This window comes from Epinephelus lanceolatus, chromosome 16 (genome assembly GCF_041903045.1).
Source record: "Epinephelus lanceolatus isolate andai-2023 chromosome 16, ASM4190304v1, whole genome shotgun sequence".
In the NCBI taxonomy this organism is placed as follows: domain Eukaryota; kingdom Metazoa; phylum Chordata; class Actinopteri; order Perciformes; family Serranidae; genus Epinephelus; species Epinephelus lanceolatus.
In genome coordinates this window covers 14,703,404-14,731,103 of record NC_135749.1, presented here as the reverse complement: position 1 = coordinate 14,731,103, position 27,700 = coordinate 14,703,404, and the positions used below count along the sequence as shown (strand labels likewise).

The following is a 27,700-nucleotide window of genomic DNA, read 5'->3' as shown; positions in this document are numbered from 1 at the left end:
GTATTTTTTTTATCACACAAAATATGTGTTTGTCCCACCAGCGCAATGGTTTGAGTTGTTAAAAAGATTTAATCCGTAATATCTATTAAAAGTTGACACTTCCGTAAAAAGAAAAACGTTTTAACAGGTACAGTATGTGCTGTTCCCTCTGTAAACGATTTACAGTTTAGATAAACTGACATCTATTTTTTCTGTTAATTTTTCAATTCTTTAACGATCTTCACAAAGTGAAACACATCATGAACAGAATCGCACACACAAAAGTGATGCACTGAGAAAACTAAGAACAGTACCAAACAAAAAAGACATATAAAAGCCAAACAAATTTAACAAAAATTAAAGTAAAAATAAAGATCTGAGTGACTTGTGACAAATAGTTCATGTGAAGATTTTTAAGATAGGCTAGTGCATACATTTATTCTTTTGATTTTTTTTTGTTAGGAAGAAATATTCCATTTCCTTCATAAATACAAAGAACTGGTTTTATCTATTTATTTATTTGTAAATCTACATTTGTCAGTATAAAATTTGTCAAGAAGTAAAATTAGATTAATAAGGATAAACGTATTAATATCTTAGTCACAGTAAACATAGCACCAAAATACAACATTTCAATGGTAAGTAGTAAAATCTGAGAGAATGCCGTTAACTATTAATCTAGTAATATTTTTCCACAGCTCATATGTAAAATTACATGACCGAAAAAAATAAAAGTCTTTAACTTTTTTTTTTAAGAAATATTTTACTGAATAAGAATCTGTGGATTAATTTCAGTCACTCTTTTTTTTTTTTTTTTTTAATTTTACCTTATTTATATTTTCGAGGGGGGGGAACTATCTTGCTGCTTGAACTCTTCAGTGACGTAAGACGCACGCTGCGCGCTCTCAGCCTTGACCCGAATTCAAATCGAGCAACCACAGCAAAGCCAGTTTTCTCGATAATGAAAAAGCAAAAACACGGCATTTTATCGTGTTGCTAGCAACACAGGCGTATTTTAGAATATGTGAAACACAAACAGAGTCAGTATAAACATATCAACATGCAAAACAGTACAGGAAGGAGTTGGTGGCCTCGAGGGGGTAACTATTTCCGGGGTACCAAAGTCAGGTAAGCTAATTTAAACAATCTTCCAACACCTGCTCTGGTTACTAGTTCACTTATTGAAATAAACGGGCAAAACAACATGTACAGAAGTTCGTTGGCATTACTCTGTCTGTCTTAAAGCAGTGGGGAAAAAACTAACATTTTGACTAGGTGTGTTAAATATGTATTTTTATTTCGGTAGGGTCCAGCCTGGGATAAAAGCATTGGGCTTAAAGTGAAGTAGCCTACACAGGTAAGAGCTGGATGTTATAAAATACATTTTCAAAAACTATGCTGAATTGTGAAATGGTGAAGAAATGAAATCAATTAAGCTTTAACAGTAAAACAAATTATTAAGCCAAATGTGTATGGCTGTGGGTGAACTCAGGTAGCCTAATTGGGCCACTTTTTGGTAGATGACCAAGAAAAAACTAACCTAAAACTCTGAAGACTACCTTAAATGTTGCTTTTACAACTTGGTATGGTTCTCTGCTGCATTTCTATTTAAAAATATGTTGACAAACAAAATGTTTGAGAAACTTTGGACCTTCAAACACATCAAGAACCCCTACCTCACTCTGGTCTGGTGACATGTTCAAGTACAATGGGACAGTTCAGTCACAAATTTATCAAATTATTAATGTAATCTAACTATTCATTGAAAAAGGCTGTCCAGCTTTTCTGCCACGCTCTCCCTGTTCTTTTGCTTCCTGACTAATTCTGGACCGTTGTGGCTGACTCCCTGCATCAGTGTTAATGCTTTTGAGTGACAGAATATTAAAAATGTCTGTGATATTACAGGGTGGCACACAGTGGCATGAGTCATGATTTAAAGACGCGGTTGCCTAAACATGCTGGTTTCACTTCAGAAAAATGTCCCATTTTCCCCTGAATGCATCAAGTTCTCACTCTGAACCCTTTCCCAAAGAAAATAAAGTGTTTCGAGAGAATATTTTGATTATAAGTCAAGCATTTAACTCTTTACTCTGCCCATTCTAGTTATCTAAAACCAATGGAAATTATTGTTTCATGTAAAGGACATTTGTAGAAACAATGCAATGACATGTTTGATGACTGACTGCTAATATTTAAGATGTAAAACCTTATCTGTCCCACATTACCTGACTTCACCTTAGTAGACACAAGACTGGACAATAAAAGTATGAGGGAAAGGTAAAGTGAATGCAGTGCGGAAAGCAAGACTTGGTACAATACATCTAGTGTATGATACTGGCAATATATGCTATTGGATATAATGCATCCATTTTAATCCTCGCACCTGATGCCCCAAACCTTTCTGGGCAATTTGGTTTGTTCATTATAGTTTATATTTTAATCTTAATTTGAAAATGAACATGATGCCCTTCATTTTTTTTATTAGTGGCCTAATACTCATTTTAGGTGAGATGAAATTCTTCATCCATATTTATCCTGGTCAAAATATATCTGTGTGGCTTTACCACTTGGGGCGCAGTTCCTCAGTTTGCCCACTAGTCGGCGCTGTCCACCACTGAATGTGCAGGCTGAGGCGCTGAGCGTTGTGTTAGCCGCCCTGCAGCAGGTTTTTTGAGATAAGATACCATGAATCTTTAATGATCCCGGTGGGGAAGCTGGTCAATTTTGGCATTATTATACACGTCAATCAAAGAGCAGTTAACATGGATTGGAAAAATAGCTTATGTAGGACGGTGGCTGTTGTTAGGTGTGGAATATGTTTTATAAAGCGCATTAAATATTAAATAACTGATAACATATTGGACATTTTAGATGTCAGACTATATTTGTAGGAATGAGCTGGTGTATTTAATCAAGTTTAACCTATGTGACTGTTCACATGGGAAATAAACAATAATAATTTTGTATTTCTATTTAAGGAGACATGATTATAACGTGTTTTGATGCTGTTATTTTTATTTGGCTTTAAAATTAATAGAATAACGCCGAGTCTGATTTGATAAAAATGCATAAATAGAGAATAATGAAGACAATCGTAACAGTCGGTCAGTCTTGCAGCAGCAGGCCTGTTTGGTAATGAGGTTTTGTCCCTCTAATTCATCCTCCTTAAAAACGTGGATTGGTGACACGGCCAACACTTTAATTGCTCCCATTGATTGATAGTATAAAAACACAACAATGCAGCCTCATAGCCCGGGTGGTTTCCCCCCTATAAGAAAGCTGGCTGAGTGAATTGGGTGTAGCTGTGTCTGTGTGCGCCTTGGCCAATGGAACCAGATCCTCCCTGCAGTGCGTAAGAGCGCGATTTAGGATTTAACCAAGTCTTTGCTGCGGGGCTGGCTGCAGTCTTCACCAGAGCCCGACGGCCTGAGAGTCTCTCAACAATGCCAGTGTAGTTTTCACACCACTTTGGAGTCAGACTGCCTCGTTTTTCTTTTTTTGCAAATCAAATTAAACCGACCCACGCGTTCCCCTCTCGAAGTATGACTGGAGTATTCGACCGGAGGATCCCGAGTGTGAAAAGTGACTTCCAGAGCTCCTTTCAACTCTCCACCATGCACCATCCGTCTCAGGAATCTCCTACTTTACCCGAGTCCACCGCCACGGATTCTGGCTACTACAGTCCCGCCGGTGGAGTCACCCACGGCTACTGCTCGCCCAGCTCCACCTCGTACGGGAAGCCTCTCAATGCCTACCAGTACCAGTACCCGAGTGTAAATGGATCCGCTGGAAATTACTCGACAAAATCCTACACTGATTACAGCTCGTACACGACCCCCGCCTACCACCAGTACGCTGGGACTTACAGCAGAGTGCAAGCCCAGCCGAGTCCACAAGGTACGGGCCGCAGATTTTTCCATCATAATAACAATATATAAAGAGAAGAGTTTTATGGGATAATCAGCTTCCATGTTGAATAACCGAATTATTATGTTTAATCTTGTTTTATATTTTATGTGCGTTTTTTATCTGACTGTTCTTCATGCATAAAAATGCACAAATGTATAATGTGGAGCTAAATCATAAATAAGGAATATAATTTTTTGTAATGTTACTAGACGCCACGTCATTCAGTGTGATTTTTAAGTATAATAAGAATACACGCGCTTTCCTTTTTCGCCAGTCTGGAATTAATTTGGCGCATGAAATTGGATTTCTTGTCATCTCAGATACAGGCGACAAGCCACTCAAAAAATATATTATAAAGACTTTGTAATAGGCACACGTACTTATTGTTGTTGTGATTATTTTAACAGAAAAAGAGATAAGCGAGCCTGAGGTGAGGATGGTGAACGGCAAACCGAAGAAAGTGAGGAAACCCCGGACTATCTACTCGAGCTTCCAGCTGGCCGCTCTGCAGAGGCGGTTTCAGAACACACAGTATCTGGCGCTGCCGGAGAGAGCCGAGCTCGCTGCCTCGCTGGGACTCACGCAAACACAGGTGGGGTTTTATATCACATTGATCCCTAATGCATTTTTATTGTTCTAAATGTGCATAATGCGCCTTCATTAAAAAATAATGACCGTTTTGGTGTGCTTTGTTTCCGTGCGCCTTTACGCACCGCGCCTCAATCTATTGTTGTCTGCCTGAGGTTATATACGAGTTATTAATGCTCCTGTTCCTCGCTCTCCTCCAGGTCAAAATATGGTTTCAGAACAGGAGATCAAAAATGAAGAAGATCATGAAAAATGGCGAGCTTCCACCAGAGCACAGCCCCAGCTCCAGCGACCCCATGGCGTGCAACTCTCCACAGTCCCCGGCTGTCTGGGACACACAGGGCCCCTCCAGGCCGCACAGCCTACAGCCACAAAACATCAACACGACGGCGTCTAACTTTTTGGAAAACTCGGGGTCATGGTACACCTCAGCTGGCAGCTCCATGGCCGGCCACCTGCAGACCCCTAACTCGATACAGCACTCGTTGGCTCTTGGAGCGGGGACGTTATATTGAAAAAGCCCCCTGTTGTTCATTTCAAATCTTTTTTTTCTCCTCCTTCTATGGGACTCGTGTTCAAATTTCAGAGGAATATGCAATGTATTTGATGACAGTCATAGAAGAAACGTGTAAAATGTGTAAATGTGTGCATGTAATTTATTGCATTTTTTGGAAGACTATTAAACGTTTAAATGGACAATGGAACTTTGCAACCTCCGGCCTCACTGCAGTCTCCTGTTATTTTAACCCTCCGTTATTTACACTGAAAATCACGACAAAGACTAACAGACATAAATAATGTTGGTGAGCCTCAGGTGACGTCTCCACACAAGGTTGTAAATCACAGCTGCTCCGTGCTGAGGCGAATCTAAAAAAATGTCGTAAATCTATAGTTTCCACTCGACATGACACCTTCAATCTAGCAATATTTATTCTGTATTTTTTTTATTTTTTATTAAAGATATTACACAGATTTGTGTTGGAGATGGGGATGAGTGTGGAATAAGCTTTGTATTTTCCTTTACCATCAGGCTCATTTTAATCTACGCTGATATGGAAGGAAAATAGTGCAAAATTATGATTTTATTAAACAGACAATAAGCCAAAAAAAATGTGTTATTGTAAATACATTTCTGAGAAAACATGGCCACAATGTACCGCTGTTAGCCTACCATTATAATTACACTCACCGGTGTTTGATTTGTCCTTTCATAATTCTGCTGTAATGTCCTGCAAATTATCATTATAATAATATTTTATAGAGACTAATATTGTGTCTGTGGAATTCAGTAGTGGCTCATTTCCTTGATAGTATTTTTTTAATACAACCTGATTTATGGTGGTATCCTGATGTTGATATAATAATTCATATTTTTAAATTAACCAAAGTTATTACAATAATCCCTCATATTGGGTATTATTATATTATTCAGTGCTGCTTCATATTCACCATCAGGATGATCACCTTTTTATCATCAGATTGTGTTTTAGTGGAGAACCTGATTGAGCCTTTCAGTTGTTTCCAGCTCGCCTGTAAAGAAAATGCCTGCCTCTCTGCAGCAGACAGTCTGCAGTCGCTCTCGCTTTGTGTCCCCTACAATTAGCCGCTTTGAATGGCAGAGAGGAGGCGAGGGGGGCGGCACGGAGATCTGAGACAATCCGCATTCCTGTGGGGGTAGACCGGCTCCAGAGCTCTGCCACTCCCGGCCGCAGCCCACCTTCCGGGTGAAATAAAAAAGAGGAGAAAAAAAGGGAAAAAAGAAAAAGGAAAATCCTCCACAATTTCACCATGTTATTAGCAGGCAGTAATACCAGAGCTGCTGCTGCTGTTGCCAAAAAAAAAAAAACAACCGCTAAACAAACCGTGCCACTGTGGGAAACATTGGGGATTTGAAAATTGATCTAATTGAATTTGCCCGGCCATATGCACAAAGATCATATAAGAGAGATTCAACAAACGATGCTGCTACAAATCCTCCCTCCCGCTCCCTTGTTTTTCACACACACACACACACACACACACACACACACACACACTCTAAACAACACTGAATCTGACCCACACACTGACCCATGCGTGTTACCATTTCCACCTGACACAGAATCCTCTTCCTCACCTGATTGCAGCCTATACTTCACACACACACACCTCACACACACACATGCAGCAGCAAACAAAATGCTCTTCTTATTCTAAAACGCCACTGTGTCTGTTGTTGCTGTTGTGTGCAGCCTAATTTCTGCTGTAGGCTAAACGGTAGTCCCGTAATTACAACGCGAGCAGGTCACTCGAGAAATTTAGATTTTCCACATTGCACGCGCATAAGAACACTCAGCCGCGCGCAACCTCGTGCACAGATGCACACACAGGCCTTTATATCCCTCTCATACACACACGCAACTACCGTATGTCCCCCACTACCCATCTCTCACTCACACATACGCACACACACGCGCGCACACACACACTAGTGGTGCCATTATATCGAGAGCCCCCGTTTATTTCCAACCGAACATTTTCCACTCAGCTAGTTTCCCCCCGTTTTGCAAATCGAGTCTAAATAATGACAGTTAGCTTTACTGGACAGCTTCAACTGTAACACTCCACAATAATTATTCTCAGGATTAGGGCCTCCATTATCATAATCTGGACATTGACAATTACCTATAATTTGCAAAGATGCGCTTGGTTCTTGATTGCAGAGGGCTTTTTTTTTTCCTAACTCGCCATCACTAAACAGTGACAGTAATAACAGCTAATTTTGCAGGCAATATATAAGAGCTTACCGGGGTGTGCAAACACTTTCCCACCTGGATTTGCTTATTCAAGCACCAGCAGTAAAACCGTGCAGAGCTTTTTGGGATAGCCTAGATGCGCATGAAAGGTAAGGACGAGTCTTATATTTTCTGTCCTGTGACTGTTGGTGATCTTAGAGGAGGCTGGTTGGATATTACTCTTCATCTTGATGGTTTAGTCAGTCTGTGGCAGAGGCATGGAAACGTTTTGCATTTTCCTAATATCTGATTTCTTGTTTTTATTTGTTGGAGAGAATGTTAGGGTAGTGGATGTGTTTATAAGGGTTGTTCCGGTGCAGTGTGATCTTGTCAGGTGCTATAGGAGCTTTATATGAGGAGCCTAGTGCAGCAGGTGACACTTCCCTCCTTGTACCCCCACCTCCATACATGTCACTCATCTATCTATCTATCTATCTATCTATCTATCTATCTATCTATCTCATTTGATGTAGCTCATCAAAGCCTTTTTTCCATTTGCACAACACCATGAAACGTGTCACTTCTTCTGAGCTGAATAACCCAACTGTGTATTTATGAGCTTTGTTGATGTTTACTCGACTGCTGCCTCGGGCTCCCTGCAGCCCGCAGATCAGGGTGCACATGGCCCATGATGCAGATAGGCCCCACGTCTGGGGGGCCCAGGTAGACTGAATGTGCGCCAGTGGGACATCCGCGACTTGACAGCTGCATGAAGCTTTTCAGCGTTGTAATTTCAGATAATATCCCGAGCGCTCACTCTTCTCGGCAATTTGTATGTGAATAACCGAATAATTTTCCCTTTTGTTCCATCTGTGCTACCTCAAATCCAAATAAAGATGCCTTTTAGTATTAAAAGTGGTAGAAAATTACAGGTAATTATCTTTGACGGTAAAAACGCTGTAATCAGCGGGCTACATCAAAAATTACCCTAATTATGCCTGCATTTATGAGAATGGAAAAAAAGCCTCACTTGGATAAAAACCCACAAATTGTCCCAAATATCTCCTTCATATTGAACGCCGCTGCAGCTGGCTGCTTTGTTCAACATCGATCCCGTGGAGCTTGGCATTTAACGGCCTGCATTAGGACGGAGAGAAGGGAGAAAACATTTTGTCAATACTTCTAATAATTGAGGGTGAAATGACAAGATAAGCTGGACCTGGAGCAAATGTCTTTCGAGGTGAATGTAGACAGCAGCGGGGCAGGGTAAGTTAATTTCCTCCGGTGTTGAGTGCATTTGATAAATCTATATACTGTGGCGTTCTTCATCAGCCACTGAGCGCTTTTGGATTTATTTAAAATGTTTACTCGGATGAAATGGGCTTTTCACTGAGCACTGTGTCATTACCTTATGTTCATATTGTCTGCTTGGAGCTCGTACACACCAGGGGGACGGGAAATAGGCCTGTTATAATGTGATGTTGGCCCAATATGAAGCGTAAAAAGGCCTATTTCAGAGTGATGTTTTTGAAATCATGCAACAGCAGGCATCTGTTTTTTTGAGTCACGGTTTACTCAATCTGACAAAACATAAAAAGTGTATGTACAACTAAAATCGTAGATTATATTTACAGACAGACAATTTGCTTGGTTTTGCATGTTGGAGAAACAACCAAAAAAAAAAAAAAAGCAGTCAGGAGTCCACCATAGCGGAAGGCTCTGGGCGCCACGGAGAGTGTAAGCAGTCTTTGCCCAAAGTGGCTAAAATGTCACTGATAATATTTGGTATATTGACGTTCAGATGTTGACATGAATGAAAGCATAACAGATATGCGAGCCCACTGAACAGCCATGTACGCTAAAAAATGGTTAGTTCCCTTTGTTTGTGTCATCACACCGAGGCTTGGCTGCGTTTTTTATCCTCCAGCAGAGGAGCAGCCGAGGGGGTTTTTCTTCTCCTCCTCTCCAGCATCCAGTCTCTGCGCTGACACAAATTGTAGGCTACGTTGGAAACTGTATGGCGGAGATCCGGAGGCCTCCAGACAGCTCACTGACCTTGTTGCCTCATCAGTCTATCTCTGCATTGAATCTTGATGTGGGGAGGAATACCAGTGAGAGTAGCCGGGCATGTAGCTGTTGGCCGGCATGTTTACTCCTTTGGAAGAGGCCGAGACGTCCCAGATCGGAGGGATGGTCGGGGAGCGCGGGGAGAGGGACATAGAGCCCGGCATAGGGTCGCTCTCGTGCGGGTTGCCGCCTTGCTTGAGCAGCTTCTTGAACTTTGACCTCTTATTCTGGAACCAAATCTTTACCTGCAGCAGAGGAGGGTGCATGTAATTAGTGGAGGACATGTGGATAAAGAGGCAGTGTGGAGAAGGTTGGTCAGTTTCTGCAAAATTGCAGGTATTAAATTTAGCATTAAATATTAGAGAGATCATCACCAAAACAAAAACACACACCCAAATAATAATAGCAATGTAAAAATCTTTATTATAATCAGACACACGATGGTTTCCAGGAGTTAATGTGAAAATCCAGAGTGTAAATTCCTCCTCATACCTGGGTTTGTGTCAGTCCTAGAGACGCAGCCAGCTCGGCGCGCTCCGGTAAAGCGAGGTACTGTGTTTGCTGGAAACGGTGGTTCAGTGCTTGGAGCTGCAAACTGGAATAAATTGTCCGAGGTTTGCGAATCTTCTTGCCTTTCCCGTTAAAACGAATTTCCCCATTTTCAATCACCGTCGTCTTCTGCTGCTCTGCAACAAAAACAACCAATATTATTATTATTATTCACAACCACAGCCTGGATGTACCTGCATTTTTTTGTGTGCAGGAAAATTGGCCACAAACGTGTCTAAACAGCTGAAATATTCCCTGAAGCTGAGGATAAATTCAGAGGCGCTGAAATGTCTGAAAATAAAAAAAAATCTGGCCGATAAAGGTTGACATCTCACATTGCCTTTAAGCGCCGTGGCAGCCACAATCCTCATACGCTGTCATATTTAGGATATTGCTGGTAATGACATGTCAATTAAATGCTAATTACAACATTCAAGGCGTGCGGGCTGCCTAATTTTCACGAGTAGTTGGTGAGGATTGCACGGTCGTGATGATCACACCCCGGGCATTAAAAACAGGTTTTGTGGGAGGTGAGGGGAAACAGGACAGCAAAACAGACTGAGGAGGTAATAGGTTGGATCTCGAATTATCCGGTGCCGTTTACGCACGATTTTCTTCGCCCAGCTACGCTTGAAAGATCAATCGTCCGAGTTTGGAGTGGCCGTGCGGTGACTCGGGCATGACACCAGCACTGGCAGGGAGAAAAGGTTTGGTTCCCAACTGTGGGCCACCCCGTACTAACACAAGGTATGCGCTAGCGGTGCTGTCAGGCGCCGGGGATGGACATGACGCGGTGCATTTTTCCGCTCGGCTGCTGAAAAGGGGGTCTCTTACCTGTGCCGTCTAACCTTGTCTGTCCTCCCGTGTTGTTGTGATAGGATGGCAGGTACGGGCTGTGGTGCGGATGGCTCACGTAGGGGTAGGGTAACGACCTGTTGTAGGTGTTGGTCCCGGTGTACGCGGTGTTGTCGTGCTGGTGGTGAGCGTGTGAGCCGGAGTGGAGACAGTGCAGCGGGTAGTGGCCGCTGGCCATCGACGGGGAGCTCTGCTGTGAGTGCGACTGCTGCCCAAACTCCATGAAAGCAGACTTGGACGAGTCCTGAGCCTCCAGACCGTCAGCCATCGTAGTCATGGTCATCATCGAATTTTCTGCCTTGAGAGCACTCACCCCCCTCTCTCTCTCAAGACCAAATCGGTTTTCTCTCTCTCGCTGTGCTGTTGTCTCTCTCCCCTCTCCACACGCGAGCAGATATTGTCCTATTAACACCCGAAATTTTCCACAGGCGTCTTTATTTTCCCCCCTTGTCGTGTGATATTCTCACTCAAAGTGGCGGAAGCTAGGCATAAGTTAAGGGAGAGATTTTAAGGTGGATTCTGTTAAAATTGAGCCCTTGCTTCCAGACTTGATGCAGACACTACAAGTAAAATGGTTTGTCTCCAAAGGGCAGCGCCTCCCGATTGGTCATCCAACCCAACGTCATCAGTGCTCTGCGCTTCACGGAGACTTGAGCTGGAGTTAACCCACCTTACCAGCTCCCACCACAACTATGGGGGAAATAATATATGGTGGGAAAGACGCATAATTCCTACAGACAAGCTTCACACATAAAACCAGCTCTTTTGGAATTGCCGAGTCGGCTTTGTTTTTTACCCAAACCCCCCAAATTACGCACGACGCGCAACATATAGCGCGCGCTTTGATTTATCCTGATGAGTCTATATGTGCCTCTGTTTTTTTTTTTCTCCTCAGCCTTTAACTCCTCCTCTCCTCAGGAATTATTAACTTATAGGAAAGCATCCTACAAACATCATTTTTTACAAACATCCAAATTATTTTTTAACCAAAATACTAATAGATTATTTGCAAGATAACAAAATATCCACATTCACATGTCAGCTTTCATTTTTTTAAGTGATTAAATATTTTTGAAATTAAAATTAAAAACACTTATAAATGAGTGCGCAATAATCCCAGTCGTGTTCAATTTAAAAGCTTTTTTAAAGACACTCTACTTATTTATACTAGGGAAGTGTTCTGTTCTATGTCAAGGAAACTTCTGAAACAGGTGGAATAGCCTTGGAAATAAGTTTTAAAAATAAGCCTATACCGCCGCTATTTTTTATTTACAAGTTTTTTTATTTTAAAGAACAACTGGTTATTAAATAACTTATTTTTTTCCAGTGCAGTATTTGCTTGGATGTCGCCTAATGAGCAGCCCCTCTTTAAGCCCCCCTCTGCTCTGAAAGTAACATATATTATAACTGTTCGCTTTGCCAGGGGCTACTGACCATATGATTAAGGATCTCCAGACAATTGAAAATACAGTACATGTGACACATCAAATAACAATATGCCTGAGGTACAATAGGTTATTTTGCACATAGAAGGGTGGATACCGTGATAAACTGACAGTGTCTTTTATCTCTGTTGTAATATGAGGCCTGATAGGGTCCTCAATATATGTAAATTATACAGTTTCCCTCTGAGGGCTGCGAGGTTCGATTCGCCTATAAGAATAAAATGCTATTTCCGCAAATGAAATAGGTATTCAAATTATGCTTTGCACCACTTTCAGCACACGTTTTTTTGCCGCAATGTAGCATTTCACCCAAAAGGAAAAAAAGAGGGCGATGAAAAATAATTATGGTTGCAATCAAGTTACTAGGAAAACCTATTTGATTAGCGGCCACACTTTACTCAAATTGCAGCTATAAAATTAAGAACAATTCGCCTGTAATGATTATGGACTGGATTTATTTTGGGAGGGTGGAATAAAAGTGGATATAGCATAAATTATCCCCTAATTATACGCCAGTGTCGCCTCAATTATCCTCTTATCAAAAATGGTTGTCTAAATGCAGCGTTTAGTTTCAATTTTCTCCTTTTCTGTAACAAGAACTTGGTACCTTGCTATTATCGTCAGCTACGGTTGTTATTTACTTTGTGGGATTTAAAAAGTGCACAACCCAGCCAGATAATCATTTTACAGCAGCGGACCAAGAGAGGAGCACAGAGGCAGGGATGTGAGCCGCAGCACATCCACACGGATTTCTTCCATGTTTCCAGACGCTTAGATTAATTTAAATTTATTTAAGAAATCAGGGGGCTTTGGTTGTCGTCAGGAAGGGCTGCAGGTAAGAGCTTCCTTTGAATGCTCTTTTATGTTCAGACACTGATGAATGATTTTACTGCCTCTGATAATTCTGTATTTTAGTGTGTGGCCGTGCAGACCTTGCAGCACACCTTGGTCACCCCTCAGTGATCTAACATAGTGGCCAATTCCCCTGCCCGTGTTCCACTTGGACACGCAGAAGAGAAACCAGATCCTATAGCTTTTCTAATCGCCTTTGAGTCCTACTACAAAGACATACATGCTTTGCAGTAGTTGCTTCCCCCCGGTGGGCTTTAAAAAAAATCTCGATTAAGATGAGACATCTTCATTCTTCAGGTTTTTGCAGCATCATCTGTGTGCAGGGTTATTAAGTTGCGGGTTAACCGTGCCTCTAAGTCTTGGTGTCCCGCAGGCGTGTTGGGGAGGCTTTTCTAGGCGCACTGAGATTAAGGGAAGTGGTGAAAGGACGGATTTGTTTGACTAGAGAGAGCATGACATACTCGACCTTGGTGCTTTTGAAATGTTTAAGATGTAGCCCTGTTGCATGCATGCTGACAACCGTGCCTGATTGCAGGACACATGATGAAACCATCGGCCTGTACCGGATGTTATCAGTGGATCATTTCGTTTCGTTTAAAATCAATTGTGCAAAAAATGTTTTTGAAATTTTGACACTATGCCCCTAAGGCATGCTCCACCTGCTGCACCATGTCCCCCTGTTGTACTCTGGCCCTATTAGGAGTTCATAGCCTTATTCTGGAGAGAAATTATTTTATATTTCACTTCGTCAAAAAATGTCAATCACAAAAAATGAACAGCGTTCAGCTGCAAATCTAGAAATCACTTTGTCCCTAAGTAGATGATTGACCTTCAGCACAATCAATGGCCGTGGCGGTTTAACAGAAGTGGTCTTTATTTCCAGCTGTCTTATAAACGCTGATGAATGACTCTCTAAAATCACTCCAGGCCTGGGATTTCCCTGACATCCACTGTGCGTCGGCATACGTGAAAACTGAGCATATTTTTTGCCTTTGTAGGTGTAACCTGGCGTTATTTTATGCTTAACACAGTCCCTGTCAGTTTAAATGTTATTAAATTTGGATTGCAGATTTCAACCCAGATTGGTAATACCAGTGCTCACTTAGATAAGGTCATTTCCGCGCATATTACATTGTAGATTTACGCAGAAATTGCCACTAGAGCAGTTTGAAAAAGGTGTAAAATATAACTCCTCATCTCTGTGCCTCTGTCTGAATGTGTGTCACTGGCTGTTTTTAACTCCGCACGTCTTTTCTTGTCTATCTGGCCACATGTGTTAATCATATCTGAGCGTTAACACGGAGTTCCAGCAAGACACAGGTCATAATTGTAGCGAGAGGCTGGGCGTTTGCGGTCGGTTCCCTCTAACAGCTATTGACTGGCTCGCATGGAAAAGCCACCTCCTTGGCTGCTCAGCTCAGGGGATCCGGGCGGTTTTTTGGGGACGCTGAGGCTTGTCACTGCAGACAGAGACCGGAGAGGCACTTAAACAACATGTCTCCCTTCTTTCTCCGCAACGCAAAAGCCACTGGCGCTGCACAGACAGCCAGGCGTCGACGGCTCTCCATCTCTGCCGCGTGAAGGGCGGGAAGTGGCGAGGGGAAAGCGCAGATGCATACCCCACACAGCTGTCAGTATAACATCGTTCATTGTAACTAGATTCAGAGGGAGCACCCCCCCCACACACACACACACACACACACACACGCAGCAGCCCCAAAATGATCACCGATCAGCCTTTAATGCTCCAGCAGAATTCATCCGTGCCCAAATGGTGGCGCGCCGCTTTTACGCACACAAATTGCGCACAGCGTACTAATGCAAACCCACTTATGCAAAGCTTTGATGTGTTTTTGTAAAAGCCTGCAACTACACCAAGAAAAATTAGTGCGGTTTTGTCATAAAGAAAACCATGCGCTACCCGGGGCAGACGACTGTTTACAATAAGTTTTGCATCATAAATTAGGATTGCATTATCTCTCCGGTAAATAGCAAAATTGGCATATGCATGGCCCCAGGTGCACGCGAGGGCCTTCAGATGGACCCAGCCTAGCGTGCTGGGGAGTGGAGTTAAATGACCACGAATAAGCAGAGGGCCTGGACCACTGAGTCTTCACAGCCACTCATAGACTAATGGATTTAATTTGGCACGACTGAAGCCGCACTGGTCCCACTCAGATCCCGAGTCCTAATTAAGACTGCTTGTTTCTCTTGTCGCCTTCTCTCGCTGCGTGTTTAGGTCCAGCTGAGTGATGGCGCTGCTCGGTTTCCTGCAGCAGTCATACGCTTTATATAGGTTTCTGTAATGGTGAAAAGAAACAGAGGCCAGTGAACCTGAAATTTTGGTGTAACAATAGAATAATCCTGAGCTGCAGACGCCTAAAGAAATGGCGACAATGCCTTTAAATTTCTGGCCATATTATCAATATCTCTAAGACAATAACCGGAGAAATAGCGAAGGGTGAAGTGGTCTCATATTACCAGATGTAAGACCAGTATACCCTTTATAATGTATATATTTTATCAGTTTAGGTTCAGTGCAGCTGGACCTGGTGAACAGCCTACAACTCCATGATGCTATAGGCCAACAACAAAAGAGCTGTATCCAAAAAGTTCATCTGAATTTTATGTTGGTGACAAATAAGACTATAGTGCCGGGCCGTGCATTGGTCCCCCCTTTTTTCCTCTCTCGACTTAATACGCGACATTATTAGGTCTGACAGCACAGTGGTCGGTCTTGAAGGAGAGGATTTGGTCGATAGATGACAGACAGGAAGGCCAGCAATCATGGGCTCTTTTTTTATCAGAATGTACTGTTCGATGCCGTTTATCCCTGATGATAGAAAATTGCTCTGTTGCCAGGACGCTGCCGCCGAAATAGAGGGCAGGAGCAACATTTCCATTTTCCTGTTTGAAAGCCATTGAAATGAATTAGTAAAAATGAAAAAAAGAGGAAAAATGAGAAAGAATCCCCTGGTAAACAAAGGAGAGCAAACAAAGATACCATTTTCTTTTTTGCCGAGAATCCACCCTCCTCATTTTCTCCCCATTTTTTTCCTCCTCTTCCTGCAGGAGCAGAGTGAGGGTTTTACTTCAACAGTTGCAAATCACATGCTTGGCTTCTAATGTAGTCCAAGGCCCGGGCCTATACTTCAAAGACAATCATTTATTTCCCAACCTCCTGGAATAATTGGAGCGCCTTTTCATCTGTCGTGAGCGAGGAGAAAAAAACGGAGAGAGAGACATTAAGAAAGAATACTTGACAAGGATGAGCATTAAACAAACTCCTGAAATATTTAATCATAAAGCATGAATGAACAGTAACCTGTCACAGTGGGGAAAAATGAATATTAAAAGACGAAATCTGATTTTATCAGAATTTAGAAAGCGTTTGGACTTAATTACACATAGTAGCTAAAAATGATATGTACAGTCGTTAATTATTCCACCGTCTTTGCTTTTAATTTCTAATATTCTCAAGCATTTTGCGTCGAAAAAAATATCATTATTATTATTAGTAGTAGTATTAGTATTATTATTATTAACATTATTTGTAGTAGTGGGCTGTTGTATGTTACTGCTGTTATCCCGCCATTATCGCCATTTTAAATCACCAGTTCGTTTAAAGTTTTTAAATCTTACATTTGGCATTATGCTGCTGACAATCTCAATGCATGAAAAATAATAATATATATATTTTTTAAACTGAAAAATTATCACAGAAGGTTTAAAAACATGGCGGATATATTATCACGCCTCTTATGGGTATTTTTCGTTAAGGTAATATCACAAACTGCAGTCTGAGTATTATTTATCAGTGACACAGACAGATCCTGTGGTGAGGCCATCATCAGTGCACAGGAGAGAGGGGAGAGAGGGGGTTACTGTCTGTGTCCGAGCAGGCAGGTGGTTTAAAAACCTCCACAGTGCTGCTCTGAGCGCGCCTCCAGCGCGCGCCACACGCTGCATGGAGCGTGATAGAAGGAGAAATGACACCCGAAGCACTGGATTATAGTGAACCATTAAAAAGGGATTTAATAAATTGTGCAAGGATACTAAATGTCCCACCATAACTGCTTGTAGGAACATAATAATAGGCTGGTATTATAGGGATTAAAATGGCTGGATTCTTAATGAGATGTGGGAGCAACTTAATCTCGATTACAAATGCCAGAGATGAAAGGATGTTTTTACTGATCACTTGAGAAATAAAAGAAATTCAGTGCACAATTATTTTCACATCACACGTGCATCCCGCAATATCAGAGATCTAAATTGAGTTATATGCTTTGTAAGGCCTGCTTGTGAGCTCATTTTGATGGCTTAAGCCTGCACAAACATGTTGAATTTAATCTTTATAGGATAATAATGACAGCAGATTTAAATTTGTAACATATGCTGGATAAACAAAGCCACTGCTGACCAATTAAAAACTCACTCAGACCAAAAGGTTCATCAGCAAACGCAACCAGATGAAGCTCTTAAAAGAGGAATACACACTGAGACAGGACACTAAACTCCACATAAAGTGTTTTTAAATGACACTAGACAGAAAACAGACTGCTATTGATCTGATGCAGGATTAAACTTAGAAAACACTGGAAAAATCCTGTTGGTGGGAATATTTTGCAGATAAATCTCTCACAAGAAAACACCCACACAAACATATCCCCAGTGCAGACTAATAAAATAGTGTGTGTGCACTCCAACAGGAAAGTCCTGGCCCTGAATGAATGCTCCACTGGAGGAAGTGCTGCACACAATAGACAACACTGACTGCAAAATAAAAGAGCTTGAAATTTAAGAGCACGGTGTGAACCGGAGTGGAAGAAAAGTGCAGAGAAAGGGAGTCACACCTGGTGAAATGTGCGGTGGACGAGATGCTGCTCGGGTTCTCATAAGCTGCGAGTTGTAGGAGGTTGTCAGGTGATAGCTGTGGACCTTTGTCTGCTGCACCTTAGGAGACACTCCTACCTGAAACTGCATTTCACATCAGGCTTGGTTTTGGTTTGGTCTTGTGCTCTGCTCTCTTTAGTCATTGTCTTGCTCAGGAAAAGTTGGAGTAACAGAGTAAATGATGTGTGGTATTTGTGCAAACCAACAAAAGTTCAGATTCAATGTCCACATTCAACTCTGGTTATTTTGCAGAAAAGAGAAAAGAAGGCAACATCCTCTCCAGGCCAATAAATGTCCAGTTATTAAAAGTGCAAAGACCTAACATCTGTTTCAAAGAACTCACCTTTAATTACACCTCAGATCACAAAGTAAAAATGTCTTTATTTGTTCCACTTTTTTTCTACACTGCAAAATAATATTAAAGCTGAAATGTGTCACGTTTAAAAAGATTCAGATTCACACATATCTATAACATACATTTGCACTCAAAAACAATTAACCTATTTTATTTCCTCGCAGCTCTTGCCTGCACCATCATCATCACCATTAATATTACTACTGTTATTATTATTATTAGCCGGCACTCGATGTTTATTTTGGTGCTTCTGTTGTTGCTGTTGCTGCTATTATCATAATCACCATCATTACATTCATCACATCTCCAGTTCGTTTTAAGGCGTTTAAATCTAGCATTTGCTATCACACTGCAGCTAATCTTGAAAAACAATCCCATGCAAAATATAGAACAGGAAAAATGGAAATATTAGAAAATATGAATATTACAGGATGTTATTGTAGGATATTTTAAAAGGCAAGCATAATATCAAAATGCTCTGCACAGACATTTAAAATCCCTTCAATAATGCTGCAGGATTATACATTTAAAGTGCTGCTAAGAAACTAAAGTGGTGTACATATATATGCAGAGGTAGGCCATTCACGTTACCTATTTTTAAAATCAGAAAGTCAGCTAAAAACTGCAGCTAAAAACTAATAATAAACATGAATTTTCTGTCTTCAAATGTTCAGAAGAACCTTTTTTTCTGAGAAAATAAAGAACTGAATAAAAAAGTAACAGACAAAATCTCATTGCATCATTGTAAGAATTATTTCATTCTTGTAATTAAAAAAGCTGCATTTATTAATCAACCAGGACCATATAAACATCACTTAGGCCCTGATAATTATTAGCTTCCTAACAGAATCATATAAACTGCAAGTAAAGTCCAGTGCCCTCTCAGTTAAACCGCCACACAGATCAGCTCAATGATTTGGCCAGGAGATCATGTCCATAACCAGCCTCATAATATCACAGTTATTAATTTGTTGACTGGAAAGCCCTCAGAGGCTTTATTTTCATTTGCTCTGAACTGTCAGATTGGAGTGGGGAGATTTTTTAGGACTTTGTCCATTTTGGTGAAGTGAAGGTAGCCAATTATTGTTATCATTGCCCTTGAAAATCTATTACGCCTCACCTGAGGGCTCACTCAATCAAAGAGACTGAAGGGGAGCGATTAACAGATGACTTCTGACCTTTAATCCATCGCAAAAATCACCCAAAAGAGCCAGACGGCAATCAGCATTTCTCCTTCACTCTCATGTTGCAAACTTTCTTATTGTTGACATCTAACCTTGGGCATCGTAATGGCAGTTCTCGGTTTGGGACCTTGAACGTTGTCTTCCGTCATTATTGTTTGAAAATGGATTGGCCACGTTCAACCTTGAATATTTCTGAGTCCATCAAACAGAGTAATCACAGTTTGTAAATCTCTTTTCAGTTTTATGAAAAATGTGTTCCAAAAATGTGTATCACTTTACGTTAAGTCCTTTTATTTAGGATTTATTAGCAGCACTTAAACATTTAATAAATTTTCTCTGAGTGTTAATTAATGTACAGTATTTGTCCATGATTATACTCTTCCTATGAAGTTCATATTATCACAGCTATATTATTATTCACATATCTGCTTACATTATGGTGTGATAAAAATAATGACCAAATATTAGTAGACACGAAGACTTCACAAAAATTGTTACACTTTAAGGTCAGATGATTTAAATGAGTTTAATCAAAGACAATAACTTAAATAGACGCAACATGATCTCTACAGAGAGTTTAAAATTAAACCATCAAGATGTTTCAATAAAAAATCATTGTAGCTGAAACTAATGTATTTTGAATTTAAACAGGCTCATTGTGCCTTCTGCCAAGCTTTCTCTGGTGTATTGTAGGCCAGCTTCCTCACCTGGGGGAAGATGAGCACGAGTCAGGCAGGCATCATGTCCTGGCGCTGGCCTTTGCACTCATTTATTTCCACCTGAGTAATTAAAATGAGCTCTAGGCGGTAATGTTTTTAATTTCAACAATCAGCAAAAGGTGAAATTGATTTTTGTAGGAAATGCTTATGAATAACTTTTTTCCCCCTCTCTCTCTTTGTCTCCCTGTTTTCCCCTCTCCAATGTCTCTCCCTGGCTTTTCCATCACGCCCACATCCCTCTCATACATGTCCAGCCACTGGTCTCCATCTCTCCTCCATCCCGTCCCCTTCTCTCCTCTCCATATTCCTCTTCATACCCACTCTACCCCTCTCTTCCTCTCCCCTCAACCACGCTCCCTCTCCCTAACCCCACACCTCTCTCCCCCTTTTCCTTCACCCACCCCACCCCGACCCCCCCATAGGTACGCCTCCATCCCCTCTTGGCAGCTCCATCTCCTCCTCGCCTCCCCCCGTCGTCTCTCCTCCCTCTCCCTGGTTGGTTTCCACAGCTGTGGTGAGTGAGGGGCAGATGACCGGAGAATTGGCCCCTGGGAGAGCGCTGAGCCATCCTGGTGCTATTAGGCTCGTGGCTAATAATAGGTGTTTCAGACCAGGGGAAGATCAATCAGGGGGAATCATGGGGAATGTTCGGAGCAGCGCTTTTTACACATCGGCCCAGATGGATGAAATTACACTTGTCAGTTTTTAGTTGCATTACTCCCAAATTGGTTGTCTACTCTTTTTTTTTCTCCCTCTCTCCCTCCCTCCCTCCCTCCCTCTCTTCTCTCCTTTCTCTCTCTTTGCCCTCATTCATGTGTCAGTGGCCTGCTAAAGGGATTCAGCGGTGAAATCCCTGTCATTTTTGTCTTTTCCCTGTTTAGCCCTCAGCCAGCAACTCTGTTGCCTGCATATGCACTTAGAAGGAATCAGTTCAGGATCTGGTCTTATGGCTCGGGCAATTTTCATGTTATAGTGTGCAAGTGACTTCTGTATGTGCTCTGCATGTTTAATAAAAAAATGTGATTCATTCTCAAACACTTGAAACAGTCAAAATGATTAGTCAATAAACAGAAAAATACTGTTATAATTTATTAATTTATTTGATAGATTTTTCAAGCCAAGCTTTTATCTGTTTCATACCACTGTATGTTTAATAACGTGGGGTTTTTAGACTGTTGGCCAGACAATAAAAGACATTTGAAGATCTAACCTGGGCTCTGGAAAAGTGTAACCCACATTTATTCATAGATTAAATGATGAAAAACAATCCATCCTAGTCCTAGTTTTGAGTGTGAAAAAAAGGTTCAGAATTACAATGCATTTCTAATATTAAGTTGTTTGCACAAAATTGTTCTCACACCAAATTGATAAATGTGTAAAGTAATGATTGTATTGTTATTGCAGAAAGAGACTGTTTAATTGTAATGTAATTAAACCTGTCAGGTGTAAATGAAACCATTGGGCTGTCTCTCACTGTTTGAAACTGAATAAAATTTGCCACACAATACTGTCTCTCTTTGGTGTTTATTTTAAACTTGTATTGATTTGTCAAATGACAGCTGATGAGTGAAGTTGTTGCAGAAATTTCTGAAGCAAGCACATGAACAAAGACTAAAAAAAACAATGACATTTTGCAGCAGGAGGTTTAAATCAGGTAGAAATCCTGGCTTTGAACAGCACAAAGCTTCTTTATTATTTCCAGCCCAATACTCCTCATGTGATTGATTGATTGATTGATTGATTGATTGATTGATTGATTCAGACTCAGACATTTCTGAAAATGCCTCACCAACAAGGCAGCTCAGAATATGTTAGCAGAGCCACAGATGTGGAAACTGAATCACCTGAGCCGTTGCAGGGAAACAACAAGCCCAGAAAGGTGAAAGGGGTTTATGTCTGGCAGTGCATGCAAGCCATACAGCATATCATCTAAAGCCCCTTAAGCTCCTGATGTGTTACATGATAACTAGCACAGCGTGCCAGTCGCAAAAGGTGACTACGGAGGCTGAGAGGGATCATTTTGATGCAGCCACACAACAGCTATTTGTGTCAGTGATTTCCACTTCTGACTAGGCGTTGACAGGCTAAAATGTTTAGTGTTTACAATGCTTTCCTTGCAACTTGTCCTCACATTAGCAATTTCCCCTTTATGTGGCGACCTGCTAAAGCCTCTGGCACAAGGGGGGGTATAGTATTGATATATTAAAGTGCTTGCTTGTGTTACTCCTGTGGAAGACAAGCGGCTACTACACCCTGCCATCAAAACACAAGCGTGACAATCACAGCAGAAGATTGGCTGTGTTGCTAAAGTAGCTGCTCTGAATAGCTCACTAGGGAGACATTTTTCCCCCCACTGGAAATCAATACAGCCCCCAGATGTTGGGGTCTCCCGGTCCACGGAGCAGCCCTGATGCGGAGATGTTCCTCAATGTCTGATTGCACAAGGAAGACTGGAAACAGAGAGGCTTCTTTGACTGAAAGCACGGTGACCATGGGGGAGGGAACCAGGGCCTCTGTGAGAGAGAGTCTCCTTAGCAACGGGAGGAAAATTAACATTGACATCCTGACTTCCCAGCAAAACTCGTCCCAGGGCTTCTGCTGGATATTTCCATGGGGCGAGCAAAAAAAAAAAGTGATGTTCAAAAGCTGATATAAAGACACACACTCCCTGCTTGTCTTCCATTTATATTGAAATGAGTTTTTTCCCCCTCAGCTCGGCTCGTGTGTAGTGAATACAGAGAGTCCTAATGTATGTATTTTGCTCATTTTACTGTGTCTGGCGTTTCCGCGCCTCTCCTCTGTGACTCTGTGTTTGCCTCCTGCTGTGGTAAACACAACATTGCTATGATAGCACATGCATTTCAGAAAGCTCAAAACACCGCCGAGGAGCCGAAACATTCATTCTCTCTCTCCCTCTCTCAATCTCTTCCCCCCTCTCCCTCTGCCTCAGTCAGTCCTCTCCCTCACTTCCAGCCAAGGTATTCAGCTCCCATGATTGCAAACACGCATAATGACAGCATCTCCCGGGGGCCAGCGGAGGTACCCCACTGATGCTGAGAGACTCTATCCTGTCGTCACATTGCGGGGAATTTGTCGGCAGTGCACAGCGGAGCCTGGTGAGCTTTGGCAAGGCACAGCCAGAAGCTGGGCTGGCTGTTTTTTGTTAATAAAATGAAGTGCAAATTGTGCCGGGCTCGTATGCATTGGAACAGCTCACTGCTTCCTCCCATTACGAGGCCAGGGCGAGCGCCATGGAAGCATAAGCGTGAATACATTATAAAGTAATGAGGAAACATCCAGGAGAGGGTCACGGGGGGCGTCAAGCGGCTCCAGAGGCCTCACCAAGAGCTTTCAGTGTGCTCCATGATGGATTAGTCATTCGCGTTTGAAGAGCGAGCGAGAGGTGGAGTTCAACAATGTTACACATAGCAACAGTTGCTAAGAGTTGCAGCGAGCGAGGCCTATTCAGTTTGTGAATATGTACAGTTGCTGCCGAGCAGGAATATAGGTGAATAGAGATAGAGCTGTTTTGTGTATCAATGATGATGATGGTGACATTTCCAACAATGCCACACAATATTCATGAGCATGGAAGCACTGCTAGGAACCATGGGTAGTGGTGGTGGGGATAATAATGTAAACCATTCATACCATGGCAGCACAAGAGTGGTTAAGAAAAAAATGTCTGATATTTGGAATTTGAGGCAAATCTTGCTTTGTGGGTGTAAAAATGACATCCCAGTTCCTGCCATGGCTGCAGCTGGAGCATATCGCTCTGAAGAATCCCCCCTAAAAAATGAAACCCATACAGGCTTGGATACAAAAAGCATGCATATCACTCTGCTCACCAGCAAATCATCCGCCTAACAGGAATGATCAAGCCCTATTTTAAACCCAACTCTCTGTGATATGTCACAGAAAGCGTTCAGTGACACATTTAAGCGAGAAAGCCAGCCTTGAGTGCATTACACAGAGTCTGCCTGTCAATCACGCATCACACAAACAGGTCACATTCTATACATTCTGGTAGGGTGGGGTGGGTGGCAGCGAGGAGAGGAGGGGGAGGCTGGTTTGAGCCCAGTGCTTTAGAGCCACTTTCGGTTTCTCCACGGCGCAAACGCCCTCCCATTGGCATTCAGTCTCTGATGAGCCCGCCGAGCCGCAATGGAGTCGCCTGATGGAACGCCATGGCAACGGCCGACACCTGGCAAGAGTTCATCCCACCTCCTCTCTCTCCTCTCCATCATCCCCCCCCCCCCCCCTCTCTCTTCCCCCCAGATGCTGGAACATATTTCCCTCAGACTGACTGAAAGCCCCTGTGAACAAATAATGGGTGCACGCCAGTCTAAATAAAGTGCGGTTTATGAGTTGCGGTCAGAAACGTCTCCCTCTCTCTCCCTCTCTTGCTCTCTTTTTAATGTTCTGTACAAAAAACAGTTGCCAACATTTTTTTCCTTTTTTTGGGGCCATATGGCTGCTTGGTGATTATACAAAGCCATTTTTTCCTTTCTCACAGTGAGGCACATAGTCAAATAAAAGAGAGCGGCTCCACACCAGTAGTCTGCAAACCCATTTCATAGAATGGAACAAGGCTCCCAAGCCAAAACAAACCAATGTGTCCCTTTGCCATTTTTCAGCCTCAGCTTTTCAATAATATGTTAGACCTTAGCCTTGAATAAATCTTCTGCAGCAAGCTTCAGCTCGGCTGTGTTATCAATTAATCAAATTAATCAAGACTGGAGGGAGTTTTGCAAGGCCCTCGCAATTCACTGAGAGGTTGCATAAATATCCAAGTAAACCACTATTTGATGGAAACCCCAGAAGTATTAATCACATAAACTAAACTTACTGATGATGGAAGATGTTGTTTCAGAGTTCTTCGCACAGAAGTCAGGTTTAAGTCTTTGCTATTAGTAATATATTAAACGAGAACTTCAACGTTGTGGGAAACACCCGTACCTTTCCAAGAGTGACCTGAGAAGACTGATATGACTTTCAGGTCTTCCACGGAGCTGGAGTCAAAACATGGATAACCGAGCTTAGACTGGAGACAGCTAGCTTGGCTCTGTCCGAAGTGGGGAAAAAAGCCTACCAAGAACCCAAAGGCTGACTAATGAACATGCTGTATCATTGCACATTTAACTTGTAAATAAACTGGAAGAAGGACAATTTGCGGTTTCAAGGGGAATTATGTGCTAAAGCTTTCCTAACAAAAAAAAGGAGAAAACTAACAATCTGTACTGACACTTAATCATCTGACAAGTGATGCGTGGAGGCAGTTTTAATTTCACACCACAAGTGGAAAAATTGCTGATAAGTGTAACAGTAACGTTACATTGTTACTCCAAGTGCCACAGCTAATAAACAAAGCTTTATTAGCAGTGCTGGTGCCAAATTTACTCGCACACTGAGACACAAAGGAGGGAGGGCAGGGAAATAGCACTAGGGCTGTAAGCAAACTGCAGGAGCTAGTGTAGCTAAGCTAACGACACTCTTCCACAAGCTATGAATTATAGCTACAGCATGTTTGTCTTTATTCACTGCAGCCGAGTAGCTTCCCTCCTTCTCAAATTCAAAGTAGTTCGTACTTTTGAAAACCTTTGAAAAAACCGACCGCCAAAACAGAGAGGATTTTGCCACCTATGCTATAGCAGGAAACTGTTGTTTTGTTAAGAAATAGTTTCAACATGACTCGCCCTAAAATCTCAATTTTTCATTTTCTGTTCAAGTACAGCTTTGGCAGCATGGTGGTGCCATAGTTAGCATTGTCGCCTCACAGCAAGAGGGTCTCCAGTACGAATCCAGGTTGAACACCGGGGTGGGGGAGGCCTTCTATGCGGAGTTTGCATGTCCTAACCATGTCAGCATGGGTTTTCTTTGGGTTCTCCGGCTTCCTCCCACAGTCCAGAGACATGCAGGTTGGTGATGTTAAATTGGCCATAGGTATGCGAACTCTTGCCTGCTGTCTTCAGCAGTCTCCCATCACAAAGCTACCAGAGTGTACAAGCTAACGTTACCTTTTTCACCGCTGATTCACATTCAATATAAGGATAAAGGAGCTCACTCAAAGACACGAGTGATGTGCTGGACATTCGAAAGTTTTCTTTCCACTCCTCAGCGACATCAACTACCACTCTGGAAAGTGTCCCACCATCTGCTTGTTCGACCAGGCCTGATCCAAAACCATTGTTTCTGGCAGACTTTAAAAGCGTGGACACTGAAGTGGAGCAAAAACATCAGGTGCAGCAGATGCCCCTGTTTGTGCAGGAAGTGATGCAGCAATACTAAGTTTAAGTATAAAGTAGTCATCTGACCAAGCAGCACTAACAAAACATTAGCAAACCACAAGTTCACCATTGTTCTTATTGTTTCTGACATATGCTCATTGCACAAAGCAGCAATGGGCATGCGCTAACTGAGGCGATTACGTCATCATTTCCCAAATGCTGCATGTTACATAACTACATGGATACAGTGACGTAAAATCTGTCTGCGTGTGCGCTAAAAGATAGCGGAAAACATCCAATTACAAAAATATATGAAAAGGCATAGACAGGGCCTCAGAGTTCTTTGAAGAGTTAGCAGCATATTGTTCCCTGTTTGGACAGAGTCATGCTAGCTGATTCCAGTCTTTATGCTAGGTTTTGTAAGCACAGTCTCACTCCAGCTCCATACCACAGAAACATGAGATGATTTCAATCCTTCAATCTCACACCTCACACATACGAAGGATACTTTACTTCTGTCTTAGTTGCAGATAACCATTGTGTCAATGGTACACCTGATACACATACTAAGGCCTCACTGACAGCTGACAAGATGAATCCCTGTGTCAGATAATAAAAACAGGCAGAAGAAGATGGTAACTGGCTATTTTCACTTAGTCCCCTGGTGACTGGTGCACGTTCATAAATACACCAGCTATCAAGACTTGGTTTAGCAACCTGTGATTAGTGTCTGGGTCAGCACTATAGTATGGCGAAGCCCTTCGTCTCGATTTCTTAGGGTCTGGCAGCATTTATAGACCTCATTTTGTACCCAAAAACCAGTCTGTGAGAGCCAAATCATGCCAGTAAGAAAAATCAAGATAGCTATTGCTGTAAAATCAATGAAAAGGCTTTGAGGTTTTAGTGAGGAGAATGGCACAAAGAATCATATTTATGAATGTAACACATCTACCAGAAATGATTTCTCCCATTTTAACAACTTCAAGTTAGAGTTAGCGGCCAGCATGAAGCGCCCCCACCCCCCTTTTTTTGATGTTTCTGCAGTGAAGCATGCGGCCATCACCAAATCATTTATTTGCCAGAGCCAAGTAGGTACAAGTTGAAGTGGAACAGAGAAAGGTGGAGAAAAAAGTTGAATGGTGGCTCATAAAATTATGAGACGGAGTAATAACTTTAAATAGTGTAATAGCACTATGTTTAATTCGAGCTGGTGATCATGCTGCTCCAAACATAATCACATTAATGCATGCACGCGAGGTGGAAAATACCTATTTGTAAGTCTATTACGACAGTGCTGCACATGCAATCATTGCATGAGCCTAGGAACTTTAAGCAAGTTTGATGTTTGCTTCTAATCCCTG

General features: G+C 42.1%; 2 protein-coding genes and 1 long non-coding RNA gene across 3 annotated transcripts; 2 read left to right on the top strand and 1 right to left on the bottom strand.

The window, feature by feature from the left end:
• Positions 1 to 858: 858 nt before the first annotated feature.
• On the top strand, positions 859 to 21,617 carry LOC117264118 (uncharacterized). Its single transcript, XR_004502241.2, has 3 exons — positions 859 to 1,107; positions 1,286 to 1,336; positions 20,367 to 21,617. It is a non-coding gene; the product is annotated as an uncharacterized LOC117264118 (long non-coding RNA).
• dlx5a (distal-less homeobox 5a) lies at positions 3,258 to 5,188 on the top strand. The gene is made up of 3 exons (XM_033637940.2): positions 3,258 to 3,876; positions 4,296 to 4,480; positions 4,677 to 5,188. Exons 1-3 carry the CDS (start codon positions 3,522 to 3,524, stop codon positions 4,989 to 4,991), a joined length of 855 nt encoding a protein of 284 aa, XP_033493831.1. The 5' UTR covers positions 3,258 to 3,521; the 3' UTR covers positions 4,992 to 5,188.
• On the bottom strand, positions 8,726 to 11,404 carry dlx6a (distal-less homeobox 6a). Its single transcript, XM_033637941.2, has 3 exons — positions 10,641 to 11,404; positions 9,750 to 9,943; positions 8,726 to 9,502 (listed from the first exon to the last, which is right to left on the bottom strand). The coding sequence occupies exons 1-3, from the start codon at positions 10,945 to 10,947 to the stop codon at positions 9,263 to 9,265; spliced, it is 741 nt and encodes a 246-aa protein (XP_033493832.1). The 5' UTR covers positions 10,948 to 11,404; the 3' UTR covers positions 8,726 to 9,262.
• Positions 21,618 to 27,700: the final 6,083 nt, after the last annotated feature.

Bases quoted from the DNA above. Each gene is read 5' to 3' on its own strand.
- dlx5a (XM_033637940.2), top strand. From the start codon at position 3,522: ATGACTGGAGTATTCGACCGGAGGATCCCGAGTGTGAAAAGTGACTTC. The intron at 3,877-4,295 runs GTACGGGCCGCA...TTATTTTAACAG, and splicing joins AGCCCAGCCGAGTCCACAAG to AAAAAGAGATAAGCGAGCCT. The intron at 4,481-4,676 runs GTGGGGTTTTAT...GCTCTCCTCCAG, and splicing joins TGGGACTCACGCAAACACAG to GTCAAAATATGGTTTCAGAA.
- dlx6a (XM_033637941.2), bottom strand. From the start codon at position 10,947: ATGATGACCATGACTACGATGGCTGACGGTCTGGAGGCTCAGGACTCG. The intron at 9,944-10,640 runs GTAAGAGACCCC...TTTTTGTTGCAG, and splicing joins GACAAGGTTAGACGGCACAG to AGCAGCAGAAGACGACGGTG. The intron at 9,503-9,749 runs GTATGAGGAGGA...CCTCTGCTGCAG, and splicing joins TAGGACTGACACAAACCCAG to GTAAAGATTTGGTTCCAGAA.